At 40.0% G+C, this 23,896-nt stretch overlaps 2 protein-coding genes across 2 annotated transcripts; one reads left to right on the top strand and one right to left on the bottom strand.

The window, feature by feature from the left end:
- Window positions 1-10,950: 10,950 nt before the first annotated feature.
- On the top strand, window positions 10,951-11,979 carry LOC103681578 (olfactory receptor-like protein OLF4). Its single transcript, XM_008711165.2, has one exon. It carries the CDS (start codon window positions 10,951-10,953, stop codon window positions 11,977-11,979), a length of 1,029 nt encoding a protein of 342 aa, XP_008709387.2.
- Window positions 11,980-20,857: 8,878 nt separating this feature from the next.
- Window positions 20,858-21,811, bottom strand: LOC103681579 (olfactory receptor-like protein OLF4). The gene has a single exon (XM_008711166.1). It carries the CDS (start codon window positions 21,809-21,811, stop codon window positions 20,858-20,860), a length of 954 nt encoding a protein of 317 aa, XP_008709388.1.
- Between the last annotated feature and the right edge of the window lie 2,085 nt (window positions 21,812-23,896).

Below are 23,896 nucleotides of genomic sequence, written 5' to 3'. Positions count from 1 at the left end.
CGGCCCATCGTCCTGGGGATGAAGAAGGGTCCATGATTGCAGGGCTCAAGCTTCAGAGCCAGGAACTGCTATTCTTAGGTCTGATTAGGGGAGTGGAATCTGCACCTCACATTTATTTATTGGAATTTCCAATTGTTTGAATTCAACATTTCCACACATTTAAGTAATTCACTTATTAACCTTCTGTTCTGTCTGATGGACAGACAGTATTCCACTTTGTCCGTTTTCATATGTTCCAATGTTTTCCCCAAACTTCAATTACAAATGCCTGAAAATTTCTGTATCTTACGTGGGGCAAGTTCAATTTCTTCAAACTAATTTCATTTCAAATGATTTATACCATGCCAAGTAAATTTTCCCTAGATTTCACAAAAGAATAATCACGAGTTGTATTCTTCATATGAAAGAAATTACATTGGCTACTGAGCCCTTCACATAACTTTTTTGTAGAGAATACAAAACCCGACCACAGAATTACGTTGATTCTATCCGTCTTTTTACACCACTACCTTTACTCATCGTCCTGATAATGTGGACTTTAACATTGTTCTGTTTACGTCTCAGGCTCCTGACAGGGGTGCTCAGGCTAGGAAAGCCCGGGCACACCCTGCACCCCTGTGTTTGTGGACATTCCCATGATGCTTCCCTGACCAGGGCCTCTGCTGTGGCCACACCAGCGCTTGGGTTCTTACTGTGACTGCAAGACAGGCCTCAGCAGCACCCATTAGAGAACTCTAACGAAACCAGTTTTATTCCTCACAGGTCCTGGAGGACAGAGGCAGAAAGTTCAGAGGGTCAGAGAATCAGAACAAGAGAGTGAAAGCCCTGAACTGGGGCCCTGCCTTTATTGGGGTCCATGGGCAGAGTGGCCAAGGGTTCCCAGGTTCACTCTTTATTGACCAGCTTAAAACATAACAGTGAAATTCTGGCAGGGAAATGGAAAGCAGGGTCACTACTCATTCAGTATCGAGGTCACCCAGATCTTTCTACAGAGGTACTTCATGGATGGGGACAGCCTCACTGCTTACCTGGTAATAGTGCCACACACCCGACACTATGTTTATTCAGCATTGTTGTCCTTGAAATACATGCTTCAGAAATAAAAGCTTCATGTCAGACACTTTCTCTACAAACGTGCTAAAAATAGTCTCCTTGTTTTATTCTGTTATTCACCTAGGTGTCCAGAATGCCTACCACAGCCACTGGCAAATGTTGATTAGCAAACCTATCTCTCCCAGTGGAGTAGACCTGGGAAGACAAATTTGAATGAATGGATTGACTTGATATGTTCTTAGTGTCAGAGATGATCACAAATATGTGGTTGCATTTTCGGTGGGGGTAAATACTCAGTAGTGGGATCCCTAGATCATAGAGTAGGTCTATCTTAATTTTTAGGAGCCTCCACACCATTTTCTGAATGACTGCACCAGTTTGCATTCCCAGCCACAGTACAAAAGTGTTCCCCTTTCTCCACACCCTTGCCAACATCTGTTGTTTCCTGTGTTGTAGATTTTAGTCATCCGGACAGGTGTGAGATGATAGCTGATTGTGATTCTGATTTGCGTTTCCCTGGTGAGTGCTGCTGAGTGTCTTTTCATGTGCCTGTTGCTCATCTGGATGTCTTATTTGGAGAAATGTTTGTATATGTCTTCTGGCCGTTTTAAGTTGATTTTATTAATTGTTTGGTGTTAACTTGTATAAGTTCTTCATGTATTTGGCATGTTAAACCCTTATTTGGTATATCATTTGAAAGTATCTTTTTCCATTAAGTAGTTTGTCTTTTTGTTTTGTTGACCGTTTCTTTTACAGGAACTTTTTATTTTGATGTAGCCATTTACAACATGGATGGATCCAGAGGGTATAATGCTAAGTGAAATAAGTCAGTCAGAGAAAGGCAAATACCATATCAATTCACTCACATGTGGGATTTAAGAAACAAAACAAAGACAAAAAGAGAGAAACAAAAAAAATCAGCCTCTTCAATATGGAGAACAAAGTGGTGGTTACCAGAGGGGAGGGGATGGGAGGATGCATGAAGTAGGAGAAGGGGATTAAGAGTAAACTTATCAAGGGGCTCATGGGTGGCTCAGTTGATTTAGCATCTGACTCTTGGTTTCTACTCAGGTCATAATACCAGGGTTGTGAGATCAACCCTTGCATCAGGCTCCTCCTAAGTGTGGAGTCAACTTCAGATATTCTCTCCTTCTGCCCCTCCCCATGCTCTCTCTCTCTCTCTCAAATAAATAAATAAATAAATAAATAAATAAAACATTAGTAAAAAAAGAGTACACTTATCATGATGCCCAGTGAGTAATGTATAGAATTCCTGAATCACTATAGTGTACACTGTATGCTAATTGTACTGGCATTAAAAAAATAAAAATATTTAAGAACTGTGAGGGTGCAGCATTTCAGGCCACCAGCTTTATTACTATCCAAAATATTTCCTTTACATGGTGTGCATCTATTTATGGAAGCAAAGATAATTGATATCCACAACTGAGGGGGTTTATTCTTTCAGGTGAAGGATCTCTTAGTCTCTTCTCTGTTTTATCACAGAGTTATTTTCCTGTTTCTACTTGAAAATTTCCACTGCTACCATGTTATATGACTCTAGTGTTCCATGAAATAACCCCCATTCCTAGTATTTGTCACAAATGCTAAGGGATGGTGAAAGAACAATATTGGCATCATCCGTTTCCCACCTCCTTCCTGCTCAGAAGTCTTCCACCTGTTGGGACACCTGGGTGGCTCAGTCGTTAAGCGTCTGCCTTCGGCTTAGGGCGTGATCCCAGCATTCTTGGATTGAGCCCCACATCAGCCTCCTCTGCTGGGAGCCTGCTTGTGTTCCCTCTCTCGCTGGCTGTCTCTCTCTGTCAAATAAATAAAATCTTAAAAAAAAAAAAAAAGAAGTCTTCCACCTGCGAGGTCAGAGGACACTTCACAGGAAAGCTGGATGTCCTGCTGGTTGTGGTTCAGGGTCATCAGTTCTTCTGCACAGACGTGCACATTCTTCAAACTCCCCCAGTGACCCAGAAAGGACTCCACATATAGTCACTTGTTCATAAAGTCATTGGAAGTAAACTTGAATAACAGAATGATCATGCCTGCTCTCCTTAAGGTCAGATATGCAACAAGTAAAAAGGAGCACATGTTGTAATTGTCTCAGGTCTGTTCACTTGGATGATTGTGTCAGTCAGCTCTCTCCATGTAACAGTCTGTCTTTGTCAAATGGGATATCATAACACCTTTACAATCAAACAGAAATATATGCTGGGGAGTGTTTCTGATCTCTGCTGGGTCCTCATGGATCTGGAGTCAGGCATGAATCTCTACATATTTTTTCTAAGGCTGAACCATGGTGTCGTGTGGGGCTGTAATGCTCTTCTGTTCCAGCCACTTTATGGGCTCTTATTACTACACTTCCATATGTAGGTTAATCTTCTACTCATAGAAAAAGTTTGGTTTATAGTGTGAATTACTTAAATTTAATTCCATTGTTCATATATCCATAATTAACACTTGGCTTTCTTCCCCATCAGAAGTGCGATCTCCCACCCCTCTTACATGAGAGTCAGCTGCCTGTGTTCGAGATCCTACTAGTAGCCATGCATCATTAGGTTTGCTCCACTGAATTAATCATTGGAGTAAAATTATACACAATAACCTGCATATGTGAAATGTACACATAGGTAAGTTCAAGGAGCTACATGGAAAATGAATAGTACACGTTGCAAGTTTCTATTTGTATATGAGTTAAGGCTGTACATAAGTTTTAACGGTTTCATTAGGTAATTACTAAACATTTAAGCATCCTGAGCATCATATTCCCTATTTCTGAAGGTAACGTGGGATTCTAAACATGACTTCATATGGACATTGTGGGGAATGAGTAAAATGTGTGGAACTTTCTTTTTCACCTCAAAGAAAACATTTGAGGGTAATGGTTGTGTCTTGTGTATGTGTGTGTTTGCGTACATTTTCTTTCAAATAAGCTCATGACGTGTACACACACAGATGCATTTATGATTCCATCTCTTATGTTGATAGAAATCTTGAGAAAGCTAGAAAGGATAGCACTAAAAAAAGAATGAAGTTTTGAATTTGTGAAATAAAAGGATGCAGAAATACAAAGATTTAAATTGCAATGAGTGGGGCGCCTGGGTGGCACAGCAGTTAAGCGTCTGCCTTCGGCTCAGGGCGTGATCCCGGCGTTATGGGATCGAGCCCCACATCAGGTTCTTCCACTATGAGCCTGCTTCTTCCTCTCCCACTCCCCCTGCTTGTGTTCCCTCTCTCGCTGGCTGTCTCTATCTCTGTCGAATAAATAAATAAAAATCTTTAAAAAAAATAAATTGCAATGAGTGACCTTAATTTTGACCATGAGTTCCTTTCCTGTCACTGCCTCGAAGGCCTCAGAATCAAACCACATGCACATTTATGTCATGAGGAAATCACTGTACAGTTTGATGGGGCAGAATAAAACCACATCGATTTAAAATTTCCTTTCTAACTATTGTGGGCTTTCAATATAAATTTCCCTTATCCAAGGGAAGCTGATGAGTAAATTGAGAGGCTTAAACTCTGTTACCTCAATTCATTTTACTGACTATGTCTATATGAGATTCCTCCTGTTGCTGTAAACTATCCCTAACACTAGTTACTTAAAAAAAAAAACACACACACATGTGCTCTTACACTTCTGGAGGCAGAAGCTTGGAAGGAGTCTCATCGGGCTAATAGCAAGATGTCTGCCGGGTTGAGTTCCATCTAGAGGCTCAAGGGAGACTCTGTTTTCTTTCCAATTCTGGTCTCTCTGGCTGGCCGCCTGCCTTCCTGGGCTCCTGGCTCTTCCTCCACCTTCAGAGCCAGCAGGGCAGCATTTTCAATGTCTCTCTGACACCAACTCTTCTGTCTCCCTTGTCAACATTTGGAGGACTGTTGTGATTACCTTCATTCCACCTGGACAATTATAGCTAATCTTTTTATCCTTTTGTCTTTTTTTGAATTTATTTTTCATTTTTTCTTTAAAATTTTTTGAAAATTAAACTATCATTAACACAGCGCTGTATTAGTTTCAGGGGTACAATGTAATGATGCAACAATTCTATACACTTCTTAATGCTTACTAAGATAAGTATACTCTTATTTAAAGTTTTTATTTAAATTCCATTTAGTTAACATACAGCACAATAGTAGTTTCAGGTGTACAATTTGGTGATTCAACACCTCCATACATCACCCTGTGTTCATCAGGGCAAGTGTGCTCCTCAATTTCAATGACCTCTTTGACTCACCTCTTAACCATTTTTTATTTTTATTTTTATTTTATTTTTAAGTGGGCTCCATGCCCAGTGGAGAGTCCAACGTGGACCTTGAACCCAGGACCCTGAGATCAAGACCTGAGCTGAGATCAAGAGTCAGAGGCTGGACCAACTGAGCCGCCCAAGTGCCCCTTAACCATTTTTAAGTGCACAGCTCAGAGGGATTAAATACATTCCCATTGTTGTGCAGTTGGCACCACCATCCATCTCCAGAACTCTTCATCTGGTGAACCTGAAGCTCTACACCTAAATATATATTTTTAAATTACCAAAATATTTTATAAATTTAAAAGAAACAACAGGTCTTAATTTATCTTAAAGCACTGAACTCTTAACTGATTTGGCAAAAGTGTCATGGAAGCCAAGGACTGTAGTCCTCCTGGTTTTATGGCAAAGGAGTAGAGTTCTTCACCCTGTTGAAAGGGGGAATAGCAATTTTCTGGATATCAGTGCTGTGTCCCACCATGAGTCAATATTTGGGGGAAGCAAGGAGCCTAGTAAAGAAAAACTCTTCACTCTTAGATTTAGAGAAATCTTTAATTCAGGGTTGGGATAAGGAGCTAGGAGGTTAGGTCTGTGGGAGGCAGGTGAGTTCAGGGAAGAGTAATAACTGGATTCACCTGACTTATAATCTGGTCTCTTGGGACCAGGAAACTGCAGGAAAAAAAAGTCCTATCTGTGCAGACCAATGTCCCACTGGGATGATGTGCTAAAAGGTAGGAGAAACAGGAGGAGAATATTCCTAAGGAGCAGATAGGGAGCTGTAAATATCTCTTCTGCTGTTGTCCCTCAGCAGGTGCAACCTTGGGCTGAGTGGGACACGGGTATTTCTTCTGGAGTCCTAGGTCTGGTTGGGAGACTCCTGCTGTATTGTTTGAGAACAGAGCTTCAGTGTCCATCATCAACCATCGAGGGAGGAATTCAGACACCCTCAGAGAGACCCCCATGCTGGTGAGTCCAAAAACCCAGCAGGTACTGCAGGAAAGGGTGAGAGAGAATAGAAGGGTGAGAACATTTACCTGGTACCACCTGAGAGGCAATCCAGCCTAGCCCAGCACCGAGTTATCACTGTGGTTGTTGGCTTGCTTGATTAACTAATGAATACATTTACTTATGATCCTAGAAAGAAAAGTGAACATTGAAAGCAGCCATGCAGGGGAGATTGTTGAGGATTAACTACTACTGGTGGAAGAGCAGTGATGGGTGGCAGCAAGTGGTCCCAATAAGAGTAGAACACTAGTCCGAGAATTTTTGTAATTAAGAGAAATAGAGATATAGGGTATTCACTACAAGGGTTAAGCAGTCAAGTGAGGGCATTCTTTTTATTCTTGTAAGCCAGGGGGAATTTGAGTATGTTCCCAAATTGATGAGAAAGATCCAGACCAAGGGATCATGAGACGTACATTTCATGGTGTCCTTTTTCTTGCTGGGCATTCCAATGAATTTTTTTTAAAAAAATTGATATGTGAAAGGGGTATATAAAAAAAGCAATTATATCCTTAGTGGCAAGAATGAGTATATCTGTGGGTTTCTTAGATGTTTGCCTTCTCTATGGCAGATTGTGTCAGTTCTGTGCTTTTGTGTGGTGGGTTCAGAGTGTTTATATTCCTGCTGTTGATTGTTTTTTTTCGAACATAGGAATTGGAGATTTTCCATCAACATTGCTATTTGACCTTCAGTTCCTTTATGTCTGTGTAGATGTATTTGAGGGTAGTAGGAAAGTTAAGAGATTTTGTGTGCTCAAACCTATCATTTGGTCATATTTTCCTCCCTCCTCTTGCTTGTGTAAGTGTAGAAAGTTCTTCTGCAACATTTGAAGTAATACATTGCCTTTTATAAATATTTCCAACCTGTGTTCACTTTTCTGGTATTCCTTATTGTACCATTTGGCCTTTTGTGATTAGATATATTTCTCAAAGTCATGGCACCTGCAGCCCTCATGTGGAAGGGATGCTTCTTTATTGTTTGACTAACATTCACCTTTTCTTCCTAAACAAATATGCAGTAGTATGTCTCTACATGAGATGAAAGCTTCACTTTAGATAATGCTTCCTATCCACTTTTTCGTTATATTCTTTTATTTATAATTTTTATGTTTTTTAAACATAATTGGTACACTCAGTGGGGGGCTCAAACTCACAAGCCCAAGAACAGGAGCTGTACTCTCTACTGAGGCAGCCAATTGCCCCTGTTTCCAAGTCTTTAGCACTTTAATCTTGAATTAGTGACCCATGTTGACGTCATTACAGTAATACTGTTTTATGCCTGTCTAGAAAGCTAATTTTAGATTGTTATTGTGTTTCAGCTGTTGAGATAGCTCCATGCCTAACCTAGTCTCACTCCTCCTGCTATCCTTTGTTCCATAAGCTCTTAGTTTCTTTTAAAACTTACATTTCTAGGGGTGCCCGGTGGCTTAGTTGGTTAAGCCTGTGACCTCTTATTTCAGCTCAGGCCATGATGTCAGGGTCATGAGATGGAGCCCTGAGTCAGGCTCTGGGCTGATTGTGGAGCCTGCTTGAGATTGTTTCTCTGCTTCTCCCTCTGTCACTCTTCCACCCAGCTTCTGTGCTCTCTCTCTCAAAAAATTTTATGTTCCTATATTATGCACAAATATTTGTACACTTAAAAAAAGTGTATGTATTTATTATGTATTTATTTGAGAGAGAGACACACACAGAACGTGTGAGAGAGCACAAGCAGAGTGGAGGGGTAGAGGGAGAGGGAGAACCAGGGAGCCAGACAGGGTGCTGGATACCAGCACCCCAGATCCTGACCTGAGCCTGAGACAGATGCTTAACTGGCTGAGCTACCCGTGTGGTCCTATTCATACGCTTTTATACATATTCGTGAGTAGAATCTTATGCACATTTTAAATTGTCTTTAGGCTCCAGTGCAGTCTTTTTTTTTTTAGCTTGTCCCCCTGGATAGTACCTTACAGACTTGCCTCATCAACTAGTATAATGCTAATTCATTACTTCAGTGATTGCAGAATATTTCAGGGTGTGGCTGGGTCATTGACACTTTTGAGCATTTTTCATATTCTTTCTCATTAAGTTGCTATTTTCTCAATCACACAAAAATATTTTGAGATTGAGTTAAAATGCTGGTTCTCCACTGGGGGCAGTCAGTGGAGAACCTTTGTCCCCCAGGGGACACTTAGCAATGATCTCAGGCAATTTAGGCTGTCAGACGGGGAGGTGTCACTAGAGGCCAGAGATGCTCTAAACATCCTACGTTGCCCAGAACAAACCCCAGCACAGAGAATGATCTGGGCCCAAATGTCAATAGTGCTGAGATGAGAAACCCTGAGGTAAATAAAGCATATTTATATTTCTAAAACTTACATCTGTTTTCAGATTATTTCCCCCAAATGTGATAGCACCTCACATTTCTGCAATGAAAATTAAATAACACCACTTCACTACCTGTTTAAGAGTTCCATTCCCAATCAATGTGATAGCATTTTAAGCTTTTTCCTGGGCTGATGGGTGTGGAAGGGATGTCTTGCTGTTTTCATAAACAATTTGTGAGGTTGAGTAAATACATATATTTGGTCACCATTTAAAAAATTTTTTTATTTTGTTATGTTAGTCACTATACAGCACTTCATTAGTTTTTGATGTAGTGTTCCATGATTCATTATTTGCTTATAACACCCAGCGCTCATTGCAGCACGTGCCCTCCTTAATACCCATCACTGGGCTAGCCCATTGCCCCACTCCCCACCCCTCTGGCACCCTCAGTTTGTTCCCCGGAGTCCATAGTCTCTCATGCTTTCTCTTCCCCTCTGATTCCCCCCCCTTCACTCTTCCCTTCCTTCTCCTAATGTTCTCCCTGCTATTTCTTATGCTCCATAAATGAGTGAAACCATATGATAATTGTCTATCTCCGCTTCACTTATTTCACTTAGTGTAATCTCCTCCAGTTTCATCCATGTTGACGCAAATGTGGGGTATTCACCCTTCCTGATGGCTGAGTAATACTCCATGGTGTATATGGACTACATCTTCTTTATCCATTTGTCTGTTGAAGGACATCTTGGCTCCTTCCACAGATTGGCTATTGTGGACATGGGTGCTATGAGCATTGGGGTGCATATGGCCCTTTTCTTTACTACATCTGTATCTTTGGGGTAAATACCCAGTAGTGCAATTACTGGGTCATAGGGTAGCTCTCTTTTTAACTTTTTGAGGAACTTCCACACTGTTTTCCAAAGTGGCTGTACCAACTTGCCTTCCCACCAACAGTGCAAGAGGGATCCCCTTTCTCCACAACCTCTCTAACATATGATTATATGTGTATAGATATAGATATAGATATAGATATAGATATATACACCAATCTTCTTTATCCATTCATCTATCAATGGACACTTGAACTTCTTCCATATCTTGACTATTGTACATAATACTGCAAAATGTGGGATGCATATATATTTTTGAATTAGTGTTTTTATCTTCTTTGGGTAAATACCCAGTATCGGGATTACTTGATCATGTGGTATTTCTATGTTTAGTATTTTGAGAAATCTCCATTCTGTTTCCACAGTAGCTGAACCAGATTGCATTCCCACCAACAGTTCATGAGGGTTCCCTCTTGACCACCCCTGCACTAACACTTGTTATTTCTTGTCATTTTAAACTAGCCATTCCGACTGGAGTGAGGTGATAGTCTTACTCTTTTGGATGTCACACAAATGGAATTATTTTATTCCCTTTTCAGATTGTTCACCGTTTGTATGTAGAAATGCAATGATTTTTTAAAATGATTTTTTATTATATTATGTTAGTCATCATACAGTACATCCCCGGTTTCCCATGTAAGGCTCGATGATTCATTAGTTGTGTATAATACCCAGTGCACCATGCAATACGTGCCCTCCTTACTACCCATCACTGGTCTATCCCATTCCCCCACCCCCCTCCCCTCTGAGGCCCTCAGTTTGTTTCTCATAGTCCATAGTCTCTCATGTTTCATTCCCCCTTCTGATTACCCCCCTTTCTTTATCTCTTTCTTCCCCTACCGATCATCCTAGTTCTTATGTTCCACAGATGAGAGAAATCATATGATAATTGTCTTTCTCTGCTTGACTTATTTCACTTAGCATTAATACAATGATTTTTTTGAGGTTTGGCTTTGTATCCAGTTACTTGGCTGAATTAATTTATTAGACCTTTGAGTGTTTCTGTGACATTTTTAGGATTTTCTACACATGAGATCACACCATCTTCATACAGAAGTTTATTTCTTCCTTTCTAGTAGGGATGCCTTTTCTTTTCTTTTTTCTCTTCTCTTCTCTTCTCTTCTCTTCTCTTCTCTTCTCTTCTCTTCTCTTCTTCTCCTCTTCTTTGTTTAATTGCTCTGGCTAGAACTTCCAGGGTTATGCTGAGGAGACATTAGGAAAGTGGGCATCCTTGCCTTGTTCCTGACCATAAAGGAAAAATATTGACTGTATCCCCTTTGAGGATCATGCTTGCTGTGGGTTTTTCATAAATGGCTTTATCTTGAGATAAATATCTTGTCTATTCCTAGTTCTCAGTGCTTTTTTATCATGTACCATACACAGATATAAACATTAATTTCTTGAGTGCAGAATATAAAGGATAATATATCTGTCAGGTTAGTAATGCATGATTGTGTCATGCTGTTTTTCTCTTATTTTGGTAGTCACATCGACTCCATGGAACTAAAGAATGATACACGAATTTCAGAATTTCTTCTTCTGGGATTTTCTGAGGAACCAGAATTGGAACCCTTCCTCTTTGGGCTTTTCCTCTCCATGTACCTGATCACTGTGTGTGGAAACCTGCTCATTATCCTGGCCGTCAGCTCTGACTCCCACCTCCACACCCCCATGTACTTCGTCCTTTCCAATCTGTCCTTTGTAGACATCTGTTTCACCTCCACCACCGTGCCCAAGATGCTGGTGAATATACAAACACAGAGAAAAGTCATAACTTATGACAGCTGCGTCACACAGACGTACTTTTTCATACTTTTTGCAAGTTTGGACAACTTTCTCCTGACTGTGATGGCCTATGACCGCTTTGTAGCCATCTGTCACCCCCTGCACTACACGGTCATCATGAACCCCTGGCTCTGTGGACTGCTGGTTCTGATGTCCTGGATCATGAGTGTCCTGCATTCTTTGTTACAAAGCTTAATGGTGTTGCGGCTGTCCTTCTGCACAGAGGTGGAAATCCCCCACTTTTTCTGTGAACTCAATCAGGTGATCCAACTTGCCTGTTCTGACACCTTTCTTAATAACATGGTGATATATTTTTCAGCTATGCTGCTGGCTGGTGCTCCCCTGACTGGGGTCCTTTACTCGTACTCTAAGATAGTTTCCTTCATATGTGGGATCTCATCATCTCAGGGCAAGCATAAAGCATTTTCCACCTGTGCATCCCACCTCTCAGTTGTCTCCTTATTTTATTGTACAAGCCTAGGAGTTTACCTTAGCTCTGCTGCTCCCCAGAGCTCCCACACAAGTGTAGTGGCCTCAGTGATGTACACGGTGGTCACGCCCATGCTGAACCCCTTCATCTACAGCCTGAGGAGCACAGACATAAAGGGGGCTTTAAGTGAATTTTTCAGAGGAGCCACAAAGGGCCACTTTTCCACAGGTACCTGTGCTTGCAGGCTTAATGCCTAATAGCCAGAAATTGATATTCTTTAATCAGATCATGAAAGAAGAACTTAATCCCTCTTGTATATCCTGGAGTTTCAATATTTCTAAAGTTCAACTGCTTTATTGAATTTAAATAAGTCCATTTGTTGAACTTTCTGCTCCTTCTGATAGCCAACAATTTTCCTTTTGTTTTCTTAATTTCCAAAGTTAGTCCCAACCTTGAATCAGATACCATTTGGAGATTCCCATTTGCCTCATATAGCGATGAATGGTCTTACTTTCATAAAATAATTGACATTGGCAACTGAGGCCATTTTTATAATTTTATTGTGGAGGAAATTCTGAGATCACAGTTTTTCACCCTGTGTCTGTCATTCCTTTCTACAATAATTCCTTAAATGTTCTTAACTGTAATATATACTTTAATCGACTAGTTTGTTTTGTAGGTAGTCAGGGGGTTTAAGATCCTCATTAGGATCTTGTTTCCTTACCAGCTCAGCAGCCACAGTATCTCTGGAACAGAATAGTAAGGCAAAAATTCCTTATGGAAAACTCCCTCCAAGAGTAATATATAAAAAGACAAATTTGCATAAACCAGTTGACTTAATATGGGCTTGGTATCAGAGAAGACCTGAAGTATGATGAAGTAAAATTTTGTATCACACCATTTTTTTATGGCAGATAGTGTGTTTTTGATGATGAACATCTCATTGAAGTGTGGGATTTTTGGTGTCCCTGTTTAAAGGGTTTTATTAATTGGAGTGAAGAATTTAGTGGCAGATTTTGTATTATTTAATTGGATGATTTACTATTTCTATTTGAAAATTTCAAGTCCCACCCATGAATATGACTCCTCCCATTGCCCTAAACTCTCCCCCTTTATTTTTTTATCTTTATCTTTATTTTTATTATTTTTAAAGATTTTACTTATTTATTTGACAGAGAGACAGCCAGCGAGAAAGGGAACACAAGCAGGGGAAGTGGGAGAGGAAGAAGCAGGTTCCCAGCAGAGCAGGGAGCCCAATGTGGGCTCGATCCCAGGACCCTGGGATCACACCCTGAGCTGAAGGCAGAGGCTTAACGACTGAGCCACACAGGCGCCCCTAAACTCCCCCCCTTTAAAAATGTTGTCATAAATATTACAGTGTGAGTGAGTGAACAATTGGTGTGTTCACTCCGTCATTAATTTCTTTGCCCTTTTTAGGCTCTAAACACTCTTCCATCCTATGATCAAAGGATGACACAGAGAAGAGCTTGAATTCTTGTCCAGTAATGCTCTGGGAATGGAAACTTGTGACTGAAGGTCCCACAAGCTTTTCCTGCAAAAACATGGAGGTTTTTCCAACCTCTACCAGTTACCTGGGTGGAAATCTCAATGGTGGTCACTTTTTAGTATAGTTATCTGAAATAAATGTGATTAACCAGACCATTAGGAATAGTCCTTTTAAATATCAGAACAAATGTCCAATATAAGAACCAGTAGATTACTCTTAATATTCTCACTTCTGTTTAATTGATTATTGAATCAGTCAGCTATTGCTGCAGGATAAGCCATGCTAAATGTAAATTATATAAGACAATGTTTCTCTTAAAATATCATGGGGGTCTATGTTGGGGAAGTCTTCTGGTCTCTGTTGGTCTCCTCATGAGGCTGCAGTCAGCTGTGGGTCAGCTGGAAGTGCTCCACTAATCCTGGCTGTGTTCTCACATTTGTGGTCTTGCTGGTGGTAGGCTGCCGGTCTAGGTTGGCCATGAGCAACTGAGCTATGGTCAGTTTCCTCCTACAGCAAGCTAAACTGGACTTCTATACATGGCAGAGGCAGGGTTACAAGAAAGCAGCAGAAACACACAATGGCTCCTTGAGGCCCACTGTCATTTTCAGCATACACTAGTAGTCAAGGCAAAGAAAACACTAAGTTCAGTCCAGATTCAAAGTTGGAGAAATAGACTCCACTTCTCATTGGAAGGAGCTTCATAGTCACGTTGCCAAGTATGTGGATATAGAGATAAGTGGTGAATTGGGGCCATCTCTGCAAAAGGTCTACCACAAGTACAATTTTCAATTTAATAATGTTTTATTGGTGCAGAACATAAAGTTGACATACAGAATGATATAGTAGAGTACAATATAGTGATTCAGTAATTGTACACATGACTTAGGGCTCATCATGGTGAGTGTGCTCTTAAGGGTTGAGTCTGCTGGATTTTCTCTATTTAGTTCATGTCTTTTGTAAATAAATTTCTTTTTCTTTCTTTCTTTCTTTCTTTCTTTCTTTCTTTCTTTCTTTCTTTCTTTCTTTCTTCTTTCTTTCTTTCTTTCTTTCTTCCTTCCTTCCTTCCTTCCTTCCTTCCTTCCTTCCTTCCTTCCTCTTTCTGATTTTGATGCCTTCATTTCTTTATCTTGCCTGAGTGTTTTAGCTAGGATGTGCAGTATTATGGTGAATGAGAGTGATGAGAGTGGACACCCTTGTCTTGGTCCTGATTGCAAAGAACACGTTTTCTAACCTTTCAACATTTACTATGAGGTTATTGTGGGTTTGTCATAGATGGCCTTCTTTTACGTTGAGGTATATTCCTCCTATACCCAGTTTGTTGAAGATTTTTTTTTAATCATGAAAGGATGTTGTATTTTGTGAAAAGATTTTTCTGCATGTATTGAGATGATCCTATGATTGTTATATTTCGTTCTATGAATGGAGTGTATCACATTTATTAAAATGGCTGGTGTGGTTTAATTCCCACATATTTGTAATATATCAAATATCTGTGCTCTCATGTTCATTGCAGCATTATTCACAATAGCCAAGACATAGAAACAGCCTGGTATCCATCAACAGATGAATTAATAATGATGGCATATGTGCAAAATGGAATTCAACAAATAAAGAAAGGAAGACATCCTGTCCTTTGCTAAAACATGGATGGACCCCAAGGGTATTACACTAAGTGAAATAATCAGTCAGAGAAAGACAATTACTGTATGATATCACTTATATGTTAAATACAAAACTCTGAACTCATAGAAGCAGCGACTAGGTTGATGTTTGCCTGTGGCTGGGGTTTGGGGAAATGAGAAGATGATGGTGAAAGCCTACAAATCTTCAGTTATAAGATGAATGAGTTCTGGAACTTATGTACACATGGTCATTATGGTGAATTCTGTTGTGCTGTATACTTGAATATTGCTAACAGTGTCCATAGTAAATGTTCTTACAACCAAAAGAGATGATAACTTTGTGAAGTGATGGATGTATTCACTAACCTATTGTGGTGATATCTCCCAACGTATAAGTATATGACGTCACCAAGCTGTATGCCTAAACTTCCAGAATTTTATATGTCTATTATATTTCAATAAAACTGGAAAAATGAGGAAAAAATATTTCTATGTCTCTGTCTTCTATTTGCACTTCAAATGTCACCTCCTTCCAGCAGAATTCTCCCCATGAAAAAATAAAACACAGTATCAGGATGACAACCATGATAAACATGTCAATGGGAAGGTCAATCAATAGGAAAACAGGATCTACATAAGGATGCCATGAAGAAATCATCAGTGATACAACAGTTCTTAGTTCCATTAATCAGTGAGCTACATACAAGGTCCCTGCTCTCTGAGGCATCTGGAAAATAAATCTTTTATTTCTTTGATCTTTTCTTAGACTAGAAATGGTGACTATTAGGCAAGGAGTGGGAGGAGATGTATAGCTTTGGAGGGAAGCCTGACCCTGTGGAGTAGAATTTCCTTAACTGCCAGTAGACACATAATTAAGTCCCATTGTCTTCTCTGAGATCATTCCACTGCTGAAGGTGAAAGTGGAAAGGAAAATTTTCAGATTGAAATATACCCCAGTGGTAGACTGTTTGGAGAGATGGCCCCACATACCGTCCTTCTCTGTAGCCATGTCTTTGGCAATGTGGGCAGCATGTTCTCTTAGGTGGTGGAGACTCTTCCTTCACCTTTGACTTGGGCTGGATTAGGATTTTTTATTTGCCATGTCCAGCAGAATATGATTGGGTGACAGCGGACCTTAGAACCTTGGTGCATTTCACTTGCTCTCTCATGGAATTCTGCCTTCAAATAGCTAGTGTGCTGCCAGAGGAAGTGAGGACATGTGGAGCAGAGCCCAGTTGTCCAAGCCAAGACCATCCTGGATTAGCCACAACTAACTATCCAAACCCGGATTATATAAGAATGCCCTGGAGAGATCAGCAGATCCTCCCCAGTTTACACAGAGCTGACTCAAGACTCTTGAGGAAATGAACAGAGATCAGAACAACTCATCACCATACAACTCCACTTGATGCTAGAGACATTATAGCAAGCCATTTGCTCTCAGGATGGCTTGCTATGGAGCAACATTCATAATCATTCTGTTATTCAAGTTTATTTTGGATAACTGTTAAAAAGTGACTCCAGGAAACAAGGTGGGGTTTTGGGGGGGAGGGGGTTGGAGTGGTGGGCTAGCCCAGGGAAGGGTATTAAGGAGGGCACGTATTGCATGGAGCACTGGGTGTTATACGCAAACAATGAATCATGGAACACTACATCAAAAGCTAATGATGTACTGTATGGTGACTCACATATCATAATAATAATAGAAAGTGACTCTAGGGACATCTGGGTGGCTCAGTCAGTTGAACTTCCAACTCTTGGTATCAGCTTAGGTCATGATTCCCAGCTCCTGGGATGAAGCCCGACTTTGGGCTCCAAGCTTAGATAGGCAGTTAGGAGTCTGCTCGAAATTCTCTCTCCTTCTCCTTCTGCCCCATCCCCCTTTCTTGCTCTCTCTCTCTCTCTTAAATAAATAAATAAATAAATAAATAAATAAATAAATAAAATCTGAAACAAAAAGAGTGACTCTAATGAGGATAATTTTCAGGTACCAAGAAGAGTTCGGGATGACATGCATTTTTGTGGAGAATAAATAACGACCCAGAATCACGTAAGTAGGAAGGTATTCACTCTCTCTGTGTCCTTCAGAGACATATTGATTTTAGCCCAAAGAGACTCATTTTTGCAATTGACCTCCAGGACTGGAACAGTATAAATTTGTTTCTATGAAACCATCATTGTGGTACTTGGTGAAAGCAGCAATAAGAAAGTGACAAAGCCATTTCTCCACTAAAATTTTCTTTGAAGAAACTAAATTTAAGCCTCTCAAATCATTCACTTAGCTTCTGTGGGTCAGGGCATTGTGTGTTGAAACCCTACCTTAGGTTCAAGAAAAATCTAGTGAGTTTGGAGATTTTTAGTCCTATTAGCTGGTAGAGAGGAGTTTTCCTTGTATAAATGTCAATGTGGTTCTGTCTTTGAAGCCTCTGGGCACTTAGGTAGGAAAAGTGATCCGTTGTGAAAACTAAGGCCACCTGTTCTCTAAATTTTGTTTTTCTGAATTTCTACACTCCTAGCATACGTGAAAGAAAACATTCATAGTTTTCATTTCTTTACCCATCAAGTTTCTCTAAAGCTTTCTTTCAACACAATAGATAGTTTATAACGAGCTATAACGAGGGTTAGGAGCCTTGTGCACGTACATTCTTGCATGTCAGTATGTTTTCTTGAAATAAAAATGTATGTGAATATACATACATTTACATACACCCACTCTTAGTCTTGAACATTCTTTGTCCCCAACAAAGTATTTCCACTCATTGCATCTTGCCTTAAAACATCCCTTGAAGTTATGTTTATGATTCCACATTGCCTTCGGAAGAAAACGAAGGTTGGAGGGTTTACCCCCTAACAATTGCACAATGAAGTAGTGAGAGCTTACAGTGCACCTCCTTGAATTCTATGGAAATGGAATCATGCAGTATGTACCCAAGATTTTTCAATGACTCCTTCAATTCCTAATGTTGCACACGTTAAATGTGTACAGTTTATCACATGTAATAATGCCCCAGTAAATTAATTAGAATTTTAAAATTCTAGTGGTGCATGACTCAGGGTCAGATCTGGAGCACAGGTAGCTGGGTCACACCTATCGGGGTGGGAGAGCTCTCGTCCAACTGTGAAAAGCATCGGTTCACATGTGGGTGTTAAAATTGAGGAATTAGGGATGCCTGGGTGGCTCAGTTGGTTAGCGTCTGCCTTCAGTTCAGATCTTGATCTCAGGGGCCTGGGACTGGGCCCTGAGTTGGCCTCTCTGCTCAGTGGGGAGCCTACTTCTCCCTCTCCCTCTGCCTTCTGCTCCCTGTGCTTGTGCTCAATCTCTCTTTGTCAAATAAAAAAAATAAATAAAATAAAATCTTTAAAAACAGAGGAATTACACTAAGACAATTCACATTTGATAAACTCATTTATTTTGTAACTGGAAGATTTCCTACATTTATGAAATGGGTAAAATGATATAAGTTGACTCAAGACAGAAGAGCACTGCAGCCACACACTTCATGGATGAGCGTTAGAATCACAACGTAGAGATTCCTACCTGACTTCAGACTCTTGAGGAGCCCTGCAGAGATCAGAAAAATTCCTGACCCTAGAACCTCCTTCATTAATAAAGACATTATAAGAAGCCATTTTTAAAACTTTTATTTGTTTATTTATTTATTTATTTATTTTTTTTTTTTTTTTAAATAGAAAAACACTGCACAAATATTGGTTTCAATTATTATTAAATAATGCAACTAAATGTTTGAACAAACACAGCTCAATTCATCCTTTCAAATGACTCCATCATTTTATAAGTAAGGCTCCTGGTTTCCAATTCAACTTATCCCAGTACAACTCCGATTACCTAAAATATTTGAGGTATTTTTCTTTGGGAGATTATCTCAACACTATTTCAAATATTATCTTTGTGGAATGATCTGGCTTTTGGAGGCAGCCAAACATAATTATAATATCAGTTTGGTGAACAGATGGGTGTTCAGATTCAGTAATGCTGTTGTTTGTTCAAAAAGGAAATGTGTGTGTGTGTGTGTGTGTGTGTGTGTTAATTTTGTACATTAGAGGGTATGTAGTTTAGCAGGAAAAAAGAGAAGGCATTTGAAATTTGTCTCTAAAGGAAAATTTAAAGACAATTTCAAAAATTATGTTGAGGAATGGCACCACTGGCTTCCCAAATAAATCCGTTGAAGAATATAACACACTTGATCTAAAAGTTGTGTTTACTAAAAATCAGGCTCACTTCTTTATTGTTATACTTCGTTTATGAGCTCTGAAAGACATTTTTGCCATTCTCAGCTGGGACAATGCAAGCCAAGTGTAATATGTTATGTTCTAGGCTCCACATATGTTTTTAATGAAATTAGGTAAGTTCCAAAATATACACCAGTTGATAAGGCAACAGATAATTTAATACCTATTCTGTCCTTTTTATTGTTTTTTTTTTTGTTTTTTTTTACTTTCACCATTTACATAAGAGCAAGAGAGAGCAAGCTAGAGAGAGCATGAGTGGCGGGCAAGGAAGGGACAGAAGGAGAGGAAGAAGCGGACTCCCCACTGAGCAGGGGGGCCTACCACTGAGTAGGCTACTGGGGGGCTCGATCCCAGGACCCCAGAATCATGATCTGAGCTGAAGGCAGACACTTAACCAACTGAGCCACCTCGTGGCCCCTATACTAAGCCATTTTATTTTAGAATGCTTTGTATGCAGCATTGCTAACTGATATAATAATCAACTCACACAGAGCTCAAGGGCATTTGTAGTAATCTGATTCTTTTTATCCTAGGCATTTGTTCTGATACTTGAAACTAACTTTCAAGATTACCTCGTTCTTCAAGTTTATTGTATGTGATTGCATTATAAAAATGACTCCATTGAGGCCCCTTTGATGTAACATGGAAAGGTTGGAAGGACATGCATGTGTGCACCAAACTTATGACTCTGATTCACATCCTGGACAGGAACCCAAGCTTGCTGGTGAGTCCTCCTGTGGTTATGAGGATCATAAATAATGGATAATACTGATGTTGTTCAACCACTGCCATTTTAGAAGTTATGACAAAATTTTGAATAGCGGGGGATAGTTCATTTGGAGAAATGGAAGGAATCACATTCATACGTAGCACAGGAAAATTTCAACTGGAATCCAGAAAACAATTTAGTAAACCCCAAACATGCCACCGGTCTTTCACCTTAATGAATACACTTTAAAAATGGACTCTGATATACCATAATTCAATGAATAGATGAAGTGTCTGATGAAGAAACATTTTTTCACAGCAATAAATGTGTGCTTTAATATATTTCTTATCATTCTTAAAGAAATGGTTCAATTCCAAGGCTACATTATGTCAATGTATTTTTTCCATATTTGTTTCTCTGTGTAGATTCCACTTGGAGACATGTATTTATTAGCATTTTTTTTTTTTTTGCCAGTGACTGTGGTAGGCATGGCGACACATCTGTGTAACAGGACACAATCCTAATGTGTAGAAAAATCCCATGGTTACCTATAACCACCCGTATGTCAAAGTCTGCATTCTCAGGAAGAGCAGTGAAGGTTGTGATATACAAAGGAAGCTGTTCACAAGAGTGAAGCACATGGTCTCAGATTTTTCTGTTATAAACTTACATAAACAGCTGTGGTGGCCAAGAGTAGATGTTCCATAGGAGTAGTGTTCAGTCAAACAAAAGAAAAAAATACTCACTGTGATATATTTTATTTGAGAAAATTATTCTTAGCAGATTTATATAGTCTTTTGGATAAGTGAGACGTCTTAATATTTCACATCTTAGGTTAGCAATGGCATTGAGAGAGTACGAAGATGACAAAGAGAAAATCTCTTGGATATCAGAGCTTTAAAAAGTATGTTATGTAAATTTTTCAGACAGGTAAAAATAGAAATTCTGGGAAAAAAAATAAAAGAGGCATGTTCCACTTCCACAATCTGATCAAAGTATCCCAATATTCGGCTCAGGCTTTGGGCCCTGCCATCATGGGCATGTCTTCAACCCAGGACTATTGACCCTTTCAGAGCTACCATCCCAGAGAACCTCATCAGAGCCTCCTTTATGTCTCTGTTCCTCAGGCTGTAGATGAAGGGATTCAGCATGGGGGTGACCACCGTGTACGTCACCGAGGCCACTGCACTTGCGTGGGAGCTCTGGGGAGCAGCAGAGCTAAGGTACACTCCTAAGCTTGTACAATAAAATAAGGAGAGAACGGAGAGGTGAGATGCACAGGTGGAAAATGCTTTATGCTTGCCCTGAGCTGATGAGATCCCATGTATGGAGGTAACTATCTTAGAGTAAGTGTAAAGGATCCCAATGAAGGGACCACCAGCCAGCAACATACCTGTAAAATATATCACCATGTTATTGAGAAAGGTATCAGAACACGCAAGTTGTATTATCTGATTGATTTCACAGAAAAAGTGGGTGATTTCCACCTCTGTGCAGAACGACAGCCGCAACACCATGGAAGTGTGTAACAAGGAATGCAAGACACTCAGGATCCAGGACACCAGAACCAGCAGTCCACAAAGCCAGGGGTTCATGATGACCATGTAGTGCAGGGGGTGACAGATGGCCACAAAGCGGTCATAAGCCATCACAGTGAGGAGGAACATGTCTAATCCTGTAAACAGTATGAAAAAATACATCTGTGTGATGCAGCCTGCAAAGGTTATGGCTTTACTCTGAGTCTGGATGTTCAGCAGCATCTTGGGGATGGTGGTGGAGGTGAAGCAGATGTCTACAAAGGACAGGTTGGCCAGGAAGAAATACATGGGGGTGTGGAGGTGGGAGTCAGAGCTGACGGCCAGGATGAGGAGCAGGTTTCCACACACAGTGATCAGGTACATGGAGAGGAAAAGCCCGAATATGAGGGGCTGCAGTTCTGGTTCCTCTGAAAATCCCAGAAGCTGGAACTCTGAGATTCCTGTATAGTTTCTTGGGCCCATGTGGTGGAGGTGACTACTAGCACAGGGGAAAACAACATGACTAATTTTCACACATTGCTTACAATGACATTGGTAGTCATTGCTCACTTTGTGGAAAAGCACAATTTATATTTTCCAGTCAAGATACTAATTGTAATATTTTGTGAGTCGATTTGGTCCCCTTGAAAGAATTCCGAGTTCCTCTCTGATTAGGAATTTTCATCACAACATCAAATGTTCCCCAAAAGGTTGGTTATTGTACAGTTTTAGTTAGAAATTATTTCATGCATTTGTGGAATATATTGAGTTTTGACCCTATTTTGGAAATTCTATCATAAAACAAAGAGTTCTGAGAAGCAAAAATCCATACAATTCTATATTGGTGATAGAGTAGATGCATATGTAAAAATTAAATGATTGTGAGATGGTGACAGACGCTAAGAACAAAACAGAAGCAGGTTAAGGGAGATAATGAGTGAGGTGTTATGTTGGGTATTCAGTCAAAGTTGGCTAAGGTGGCATTTGAACAGAGACCTAATGGAAGAGAGGGTGGAAGAAGGGAGGTCTTCCTGGTAGAGGGACTGGCTGGTGCAAAGGCCCTGAGGAAGTGGTTCTGTCAGAAAATCAAGGGTTAGAAGGAAGTCAGTATGTTGAGGGAAATGGACAGAGGGAGAGTGAAGAGAGGTGGTGGTAATGAATTTCACATAATCGTGTGGCCTTATAGCTGCTTAAAATTTAAGACACTGGGAGTTCCTTGTCCACACTATGTACGTCTTGCACTTTATGATGGTTGCAGTAAAGTCCTGTCAATTGGCCCTCCCTCCTTAGTATCATCTGTTGATTGAGTTTGGAGTGTTTATTTTAAGGTTCAATTTCAAGTAGAGGAGCCTGTGTATCACTGCTCTGAGGACTGCTCTCACTCATGAAGGTGCATGCACCCATGTGTACACACACACACACACACACACACACACACACACACACACACTGTCACATACACACCATGTCCTCCTGGTGTGTGTTACTTATATGTCCTTCTCATCTCTCCCCCAACCACTCCAACACAGTGTTTAGGATGTGAATGCATACACATCGTATTACTTTTTCCATAGGAATGCAGAAATAGTACCCAGAAATTTCTATTCATAGCTTCCCAGGGACAAATCATCTTGGGGCTCCATTTCAGAATGTCCACTTTCTGACCTGTGTGTAAAGAAACATAAAACATTGTGTTCAACATTTGGGGTCTTTTCTGGTTCCATACACATTTTAGATTATTTGTTCCAGCTCTGGGAAGAATGCTGGTGGTATTTTGGTAAGGATTACTTTGAATGTGTAGACTGCTTTGGTTAGCATAGACATTTTAATAATATTTGTTTTTCTAATCCATGAGCATGGAATGGTTTCCCATTTTTTGTGCCTTCCTCAATTTCTTTCATAAGTGTTCCACAATATTCAGAGTATAGATAGATCTTTTACCTCTTTGGTTAGGTTCCTTCCTAGATATCTTATGGTTTTTGGTACAATTGTAAACAGCTAGGAGACACAGAGAACAATGGTTACATCACTCAACATCCGGAAGATACAAATCAAAACCACAATGAGATACCACCTCACACTGGTCAGAATGGCTAAAACTAAGATCTCAGGAAACAACAAATGTTGACCCAGATGCAGAGAAAGGGGAACCCTCTCACACTGTTGGCGGAAATGCAAACTGGTGCAGCCACTCTGGAAAACAGTACACAGGTTCCTCAAAAAGTTAGAAATAGTGCTACCCTATGACCCATCAATTGCACTACTCAGTATTTATCCAAATGTTACAAAGATAGTATTTCGAAGGGGCACCTGCACCTCAATGTTTATAGCAGCAATGCACACAATAGCCAAACTATGGAAAGAGTCCAGATATCCGTCCACAGATGAATGGATAAAGAAGATGCGGTATATATACACAATGTAATATTACTCAGCCAATAAAGAATCAAATCTTGCCATTTGCAATGATGTGGATGGAGCTAGAGTGTATTATGCTAAGCAAAATAAGTCAGAGAAAGACAATACAGTATGATTTCATTCATATGTGGAATTTAAGAAACAAAACTG

The sequence above is a fragment of the Ursus maritimus genome, unplaced genomic scaffold (genome assembly GCF_017311325.1).
Source record: "Ursus maritimus isolate PB19 unplaced genomic scaffold, ASM1731132v1 scaffold_37, whole genome shotgun sequence".
Lineage (NCBI taxonomy): Eukaryota > Metazoa > Chordata > Mammalia > Carnivora > Ursidae > Ursus > Ursus maritimus.
This window is presented reverse-complemented; position numbering and strand designations above follow the sequence as displayed.

Coding starts and splice junctions, on each gene's coding strand:
- LOC103681578 (XM_008711165.2), top strand. CDS start 10,951: ATGCATGATTGTGTCATGCTGTTTTTCTCTTATTTTGGTAGTCACATC.
- LOC103681579 (XM_008711166.1), bottom strand. CDS start 21,811: ATGGGCCCAAGAAACTATACAGGAATCTCAGAGTTCCAGCTTCTGGGA.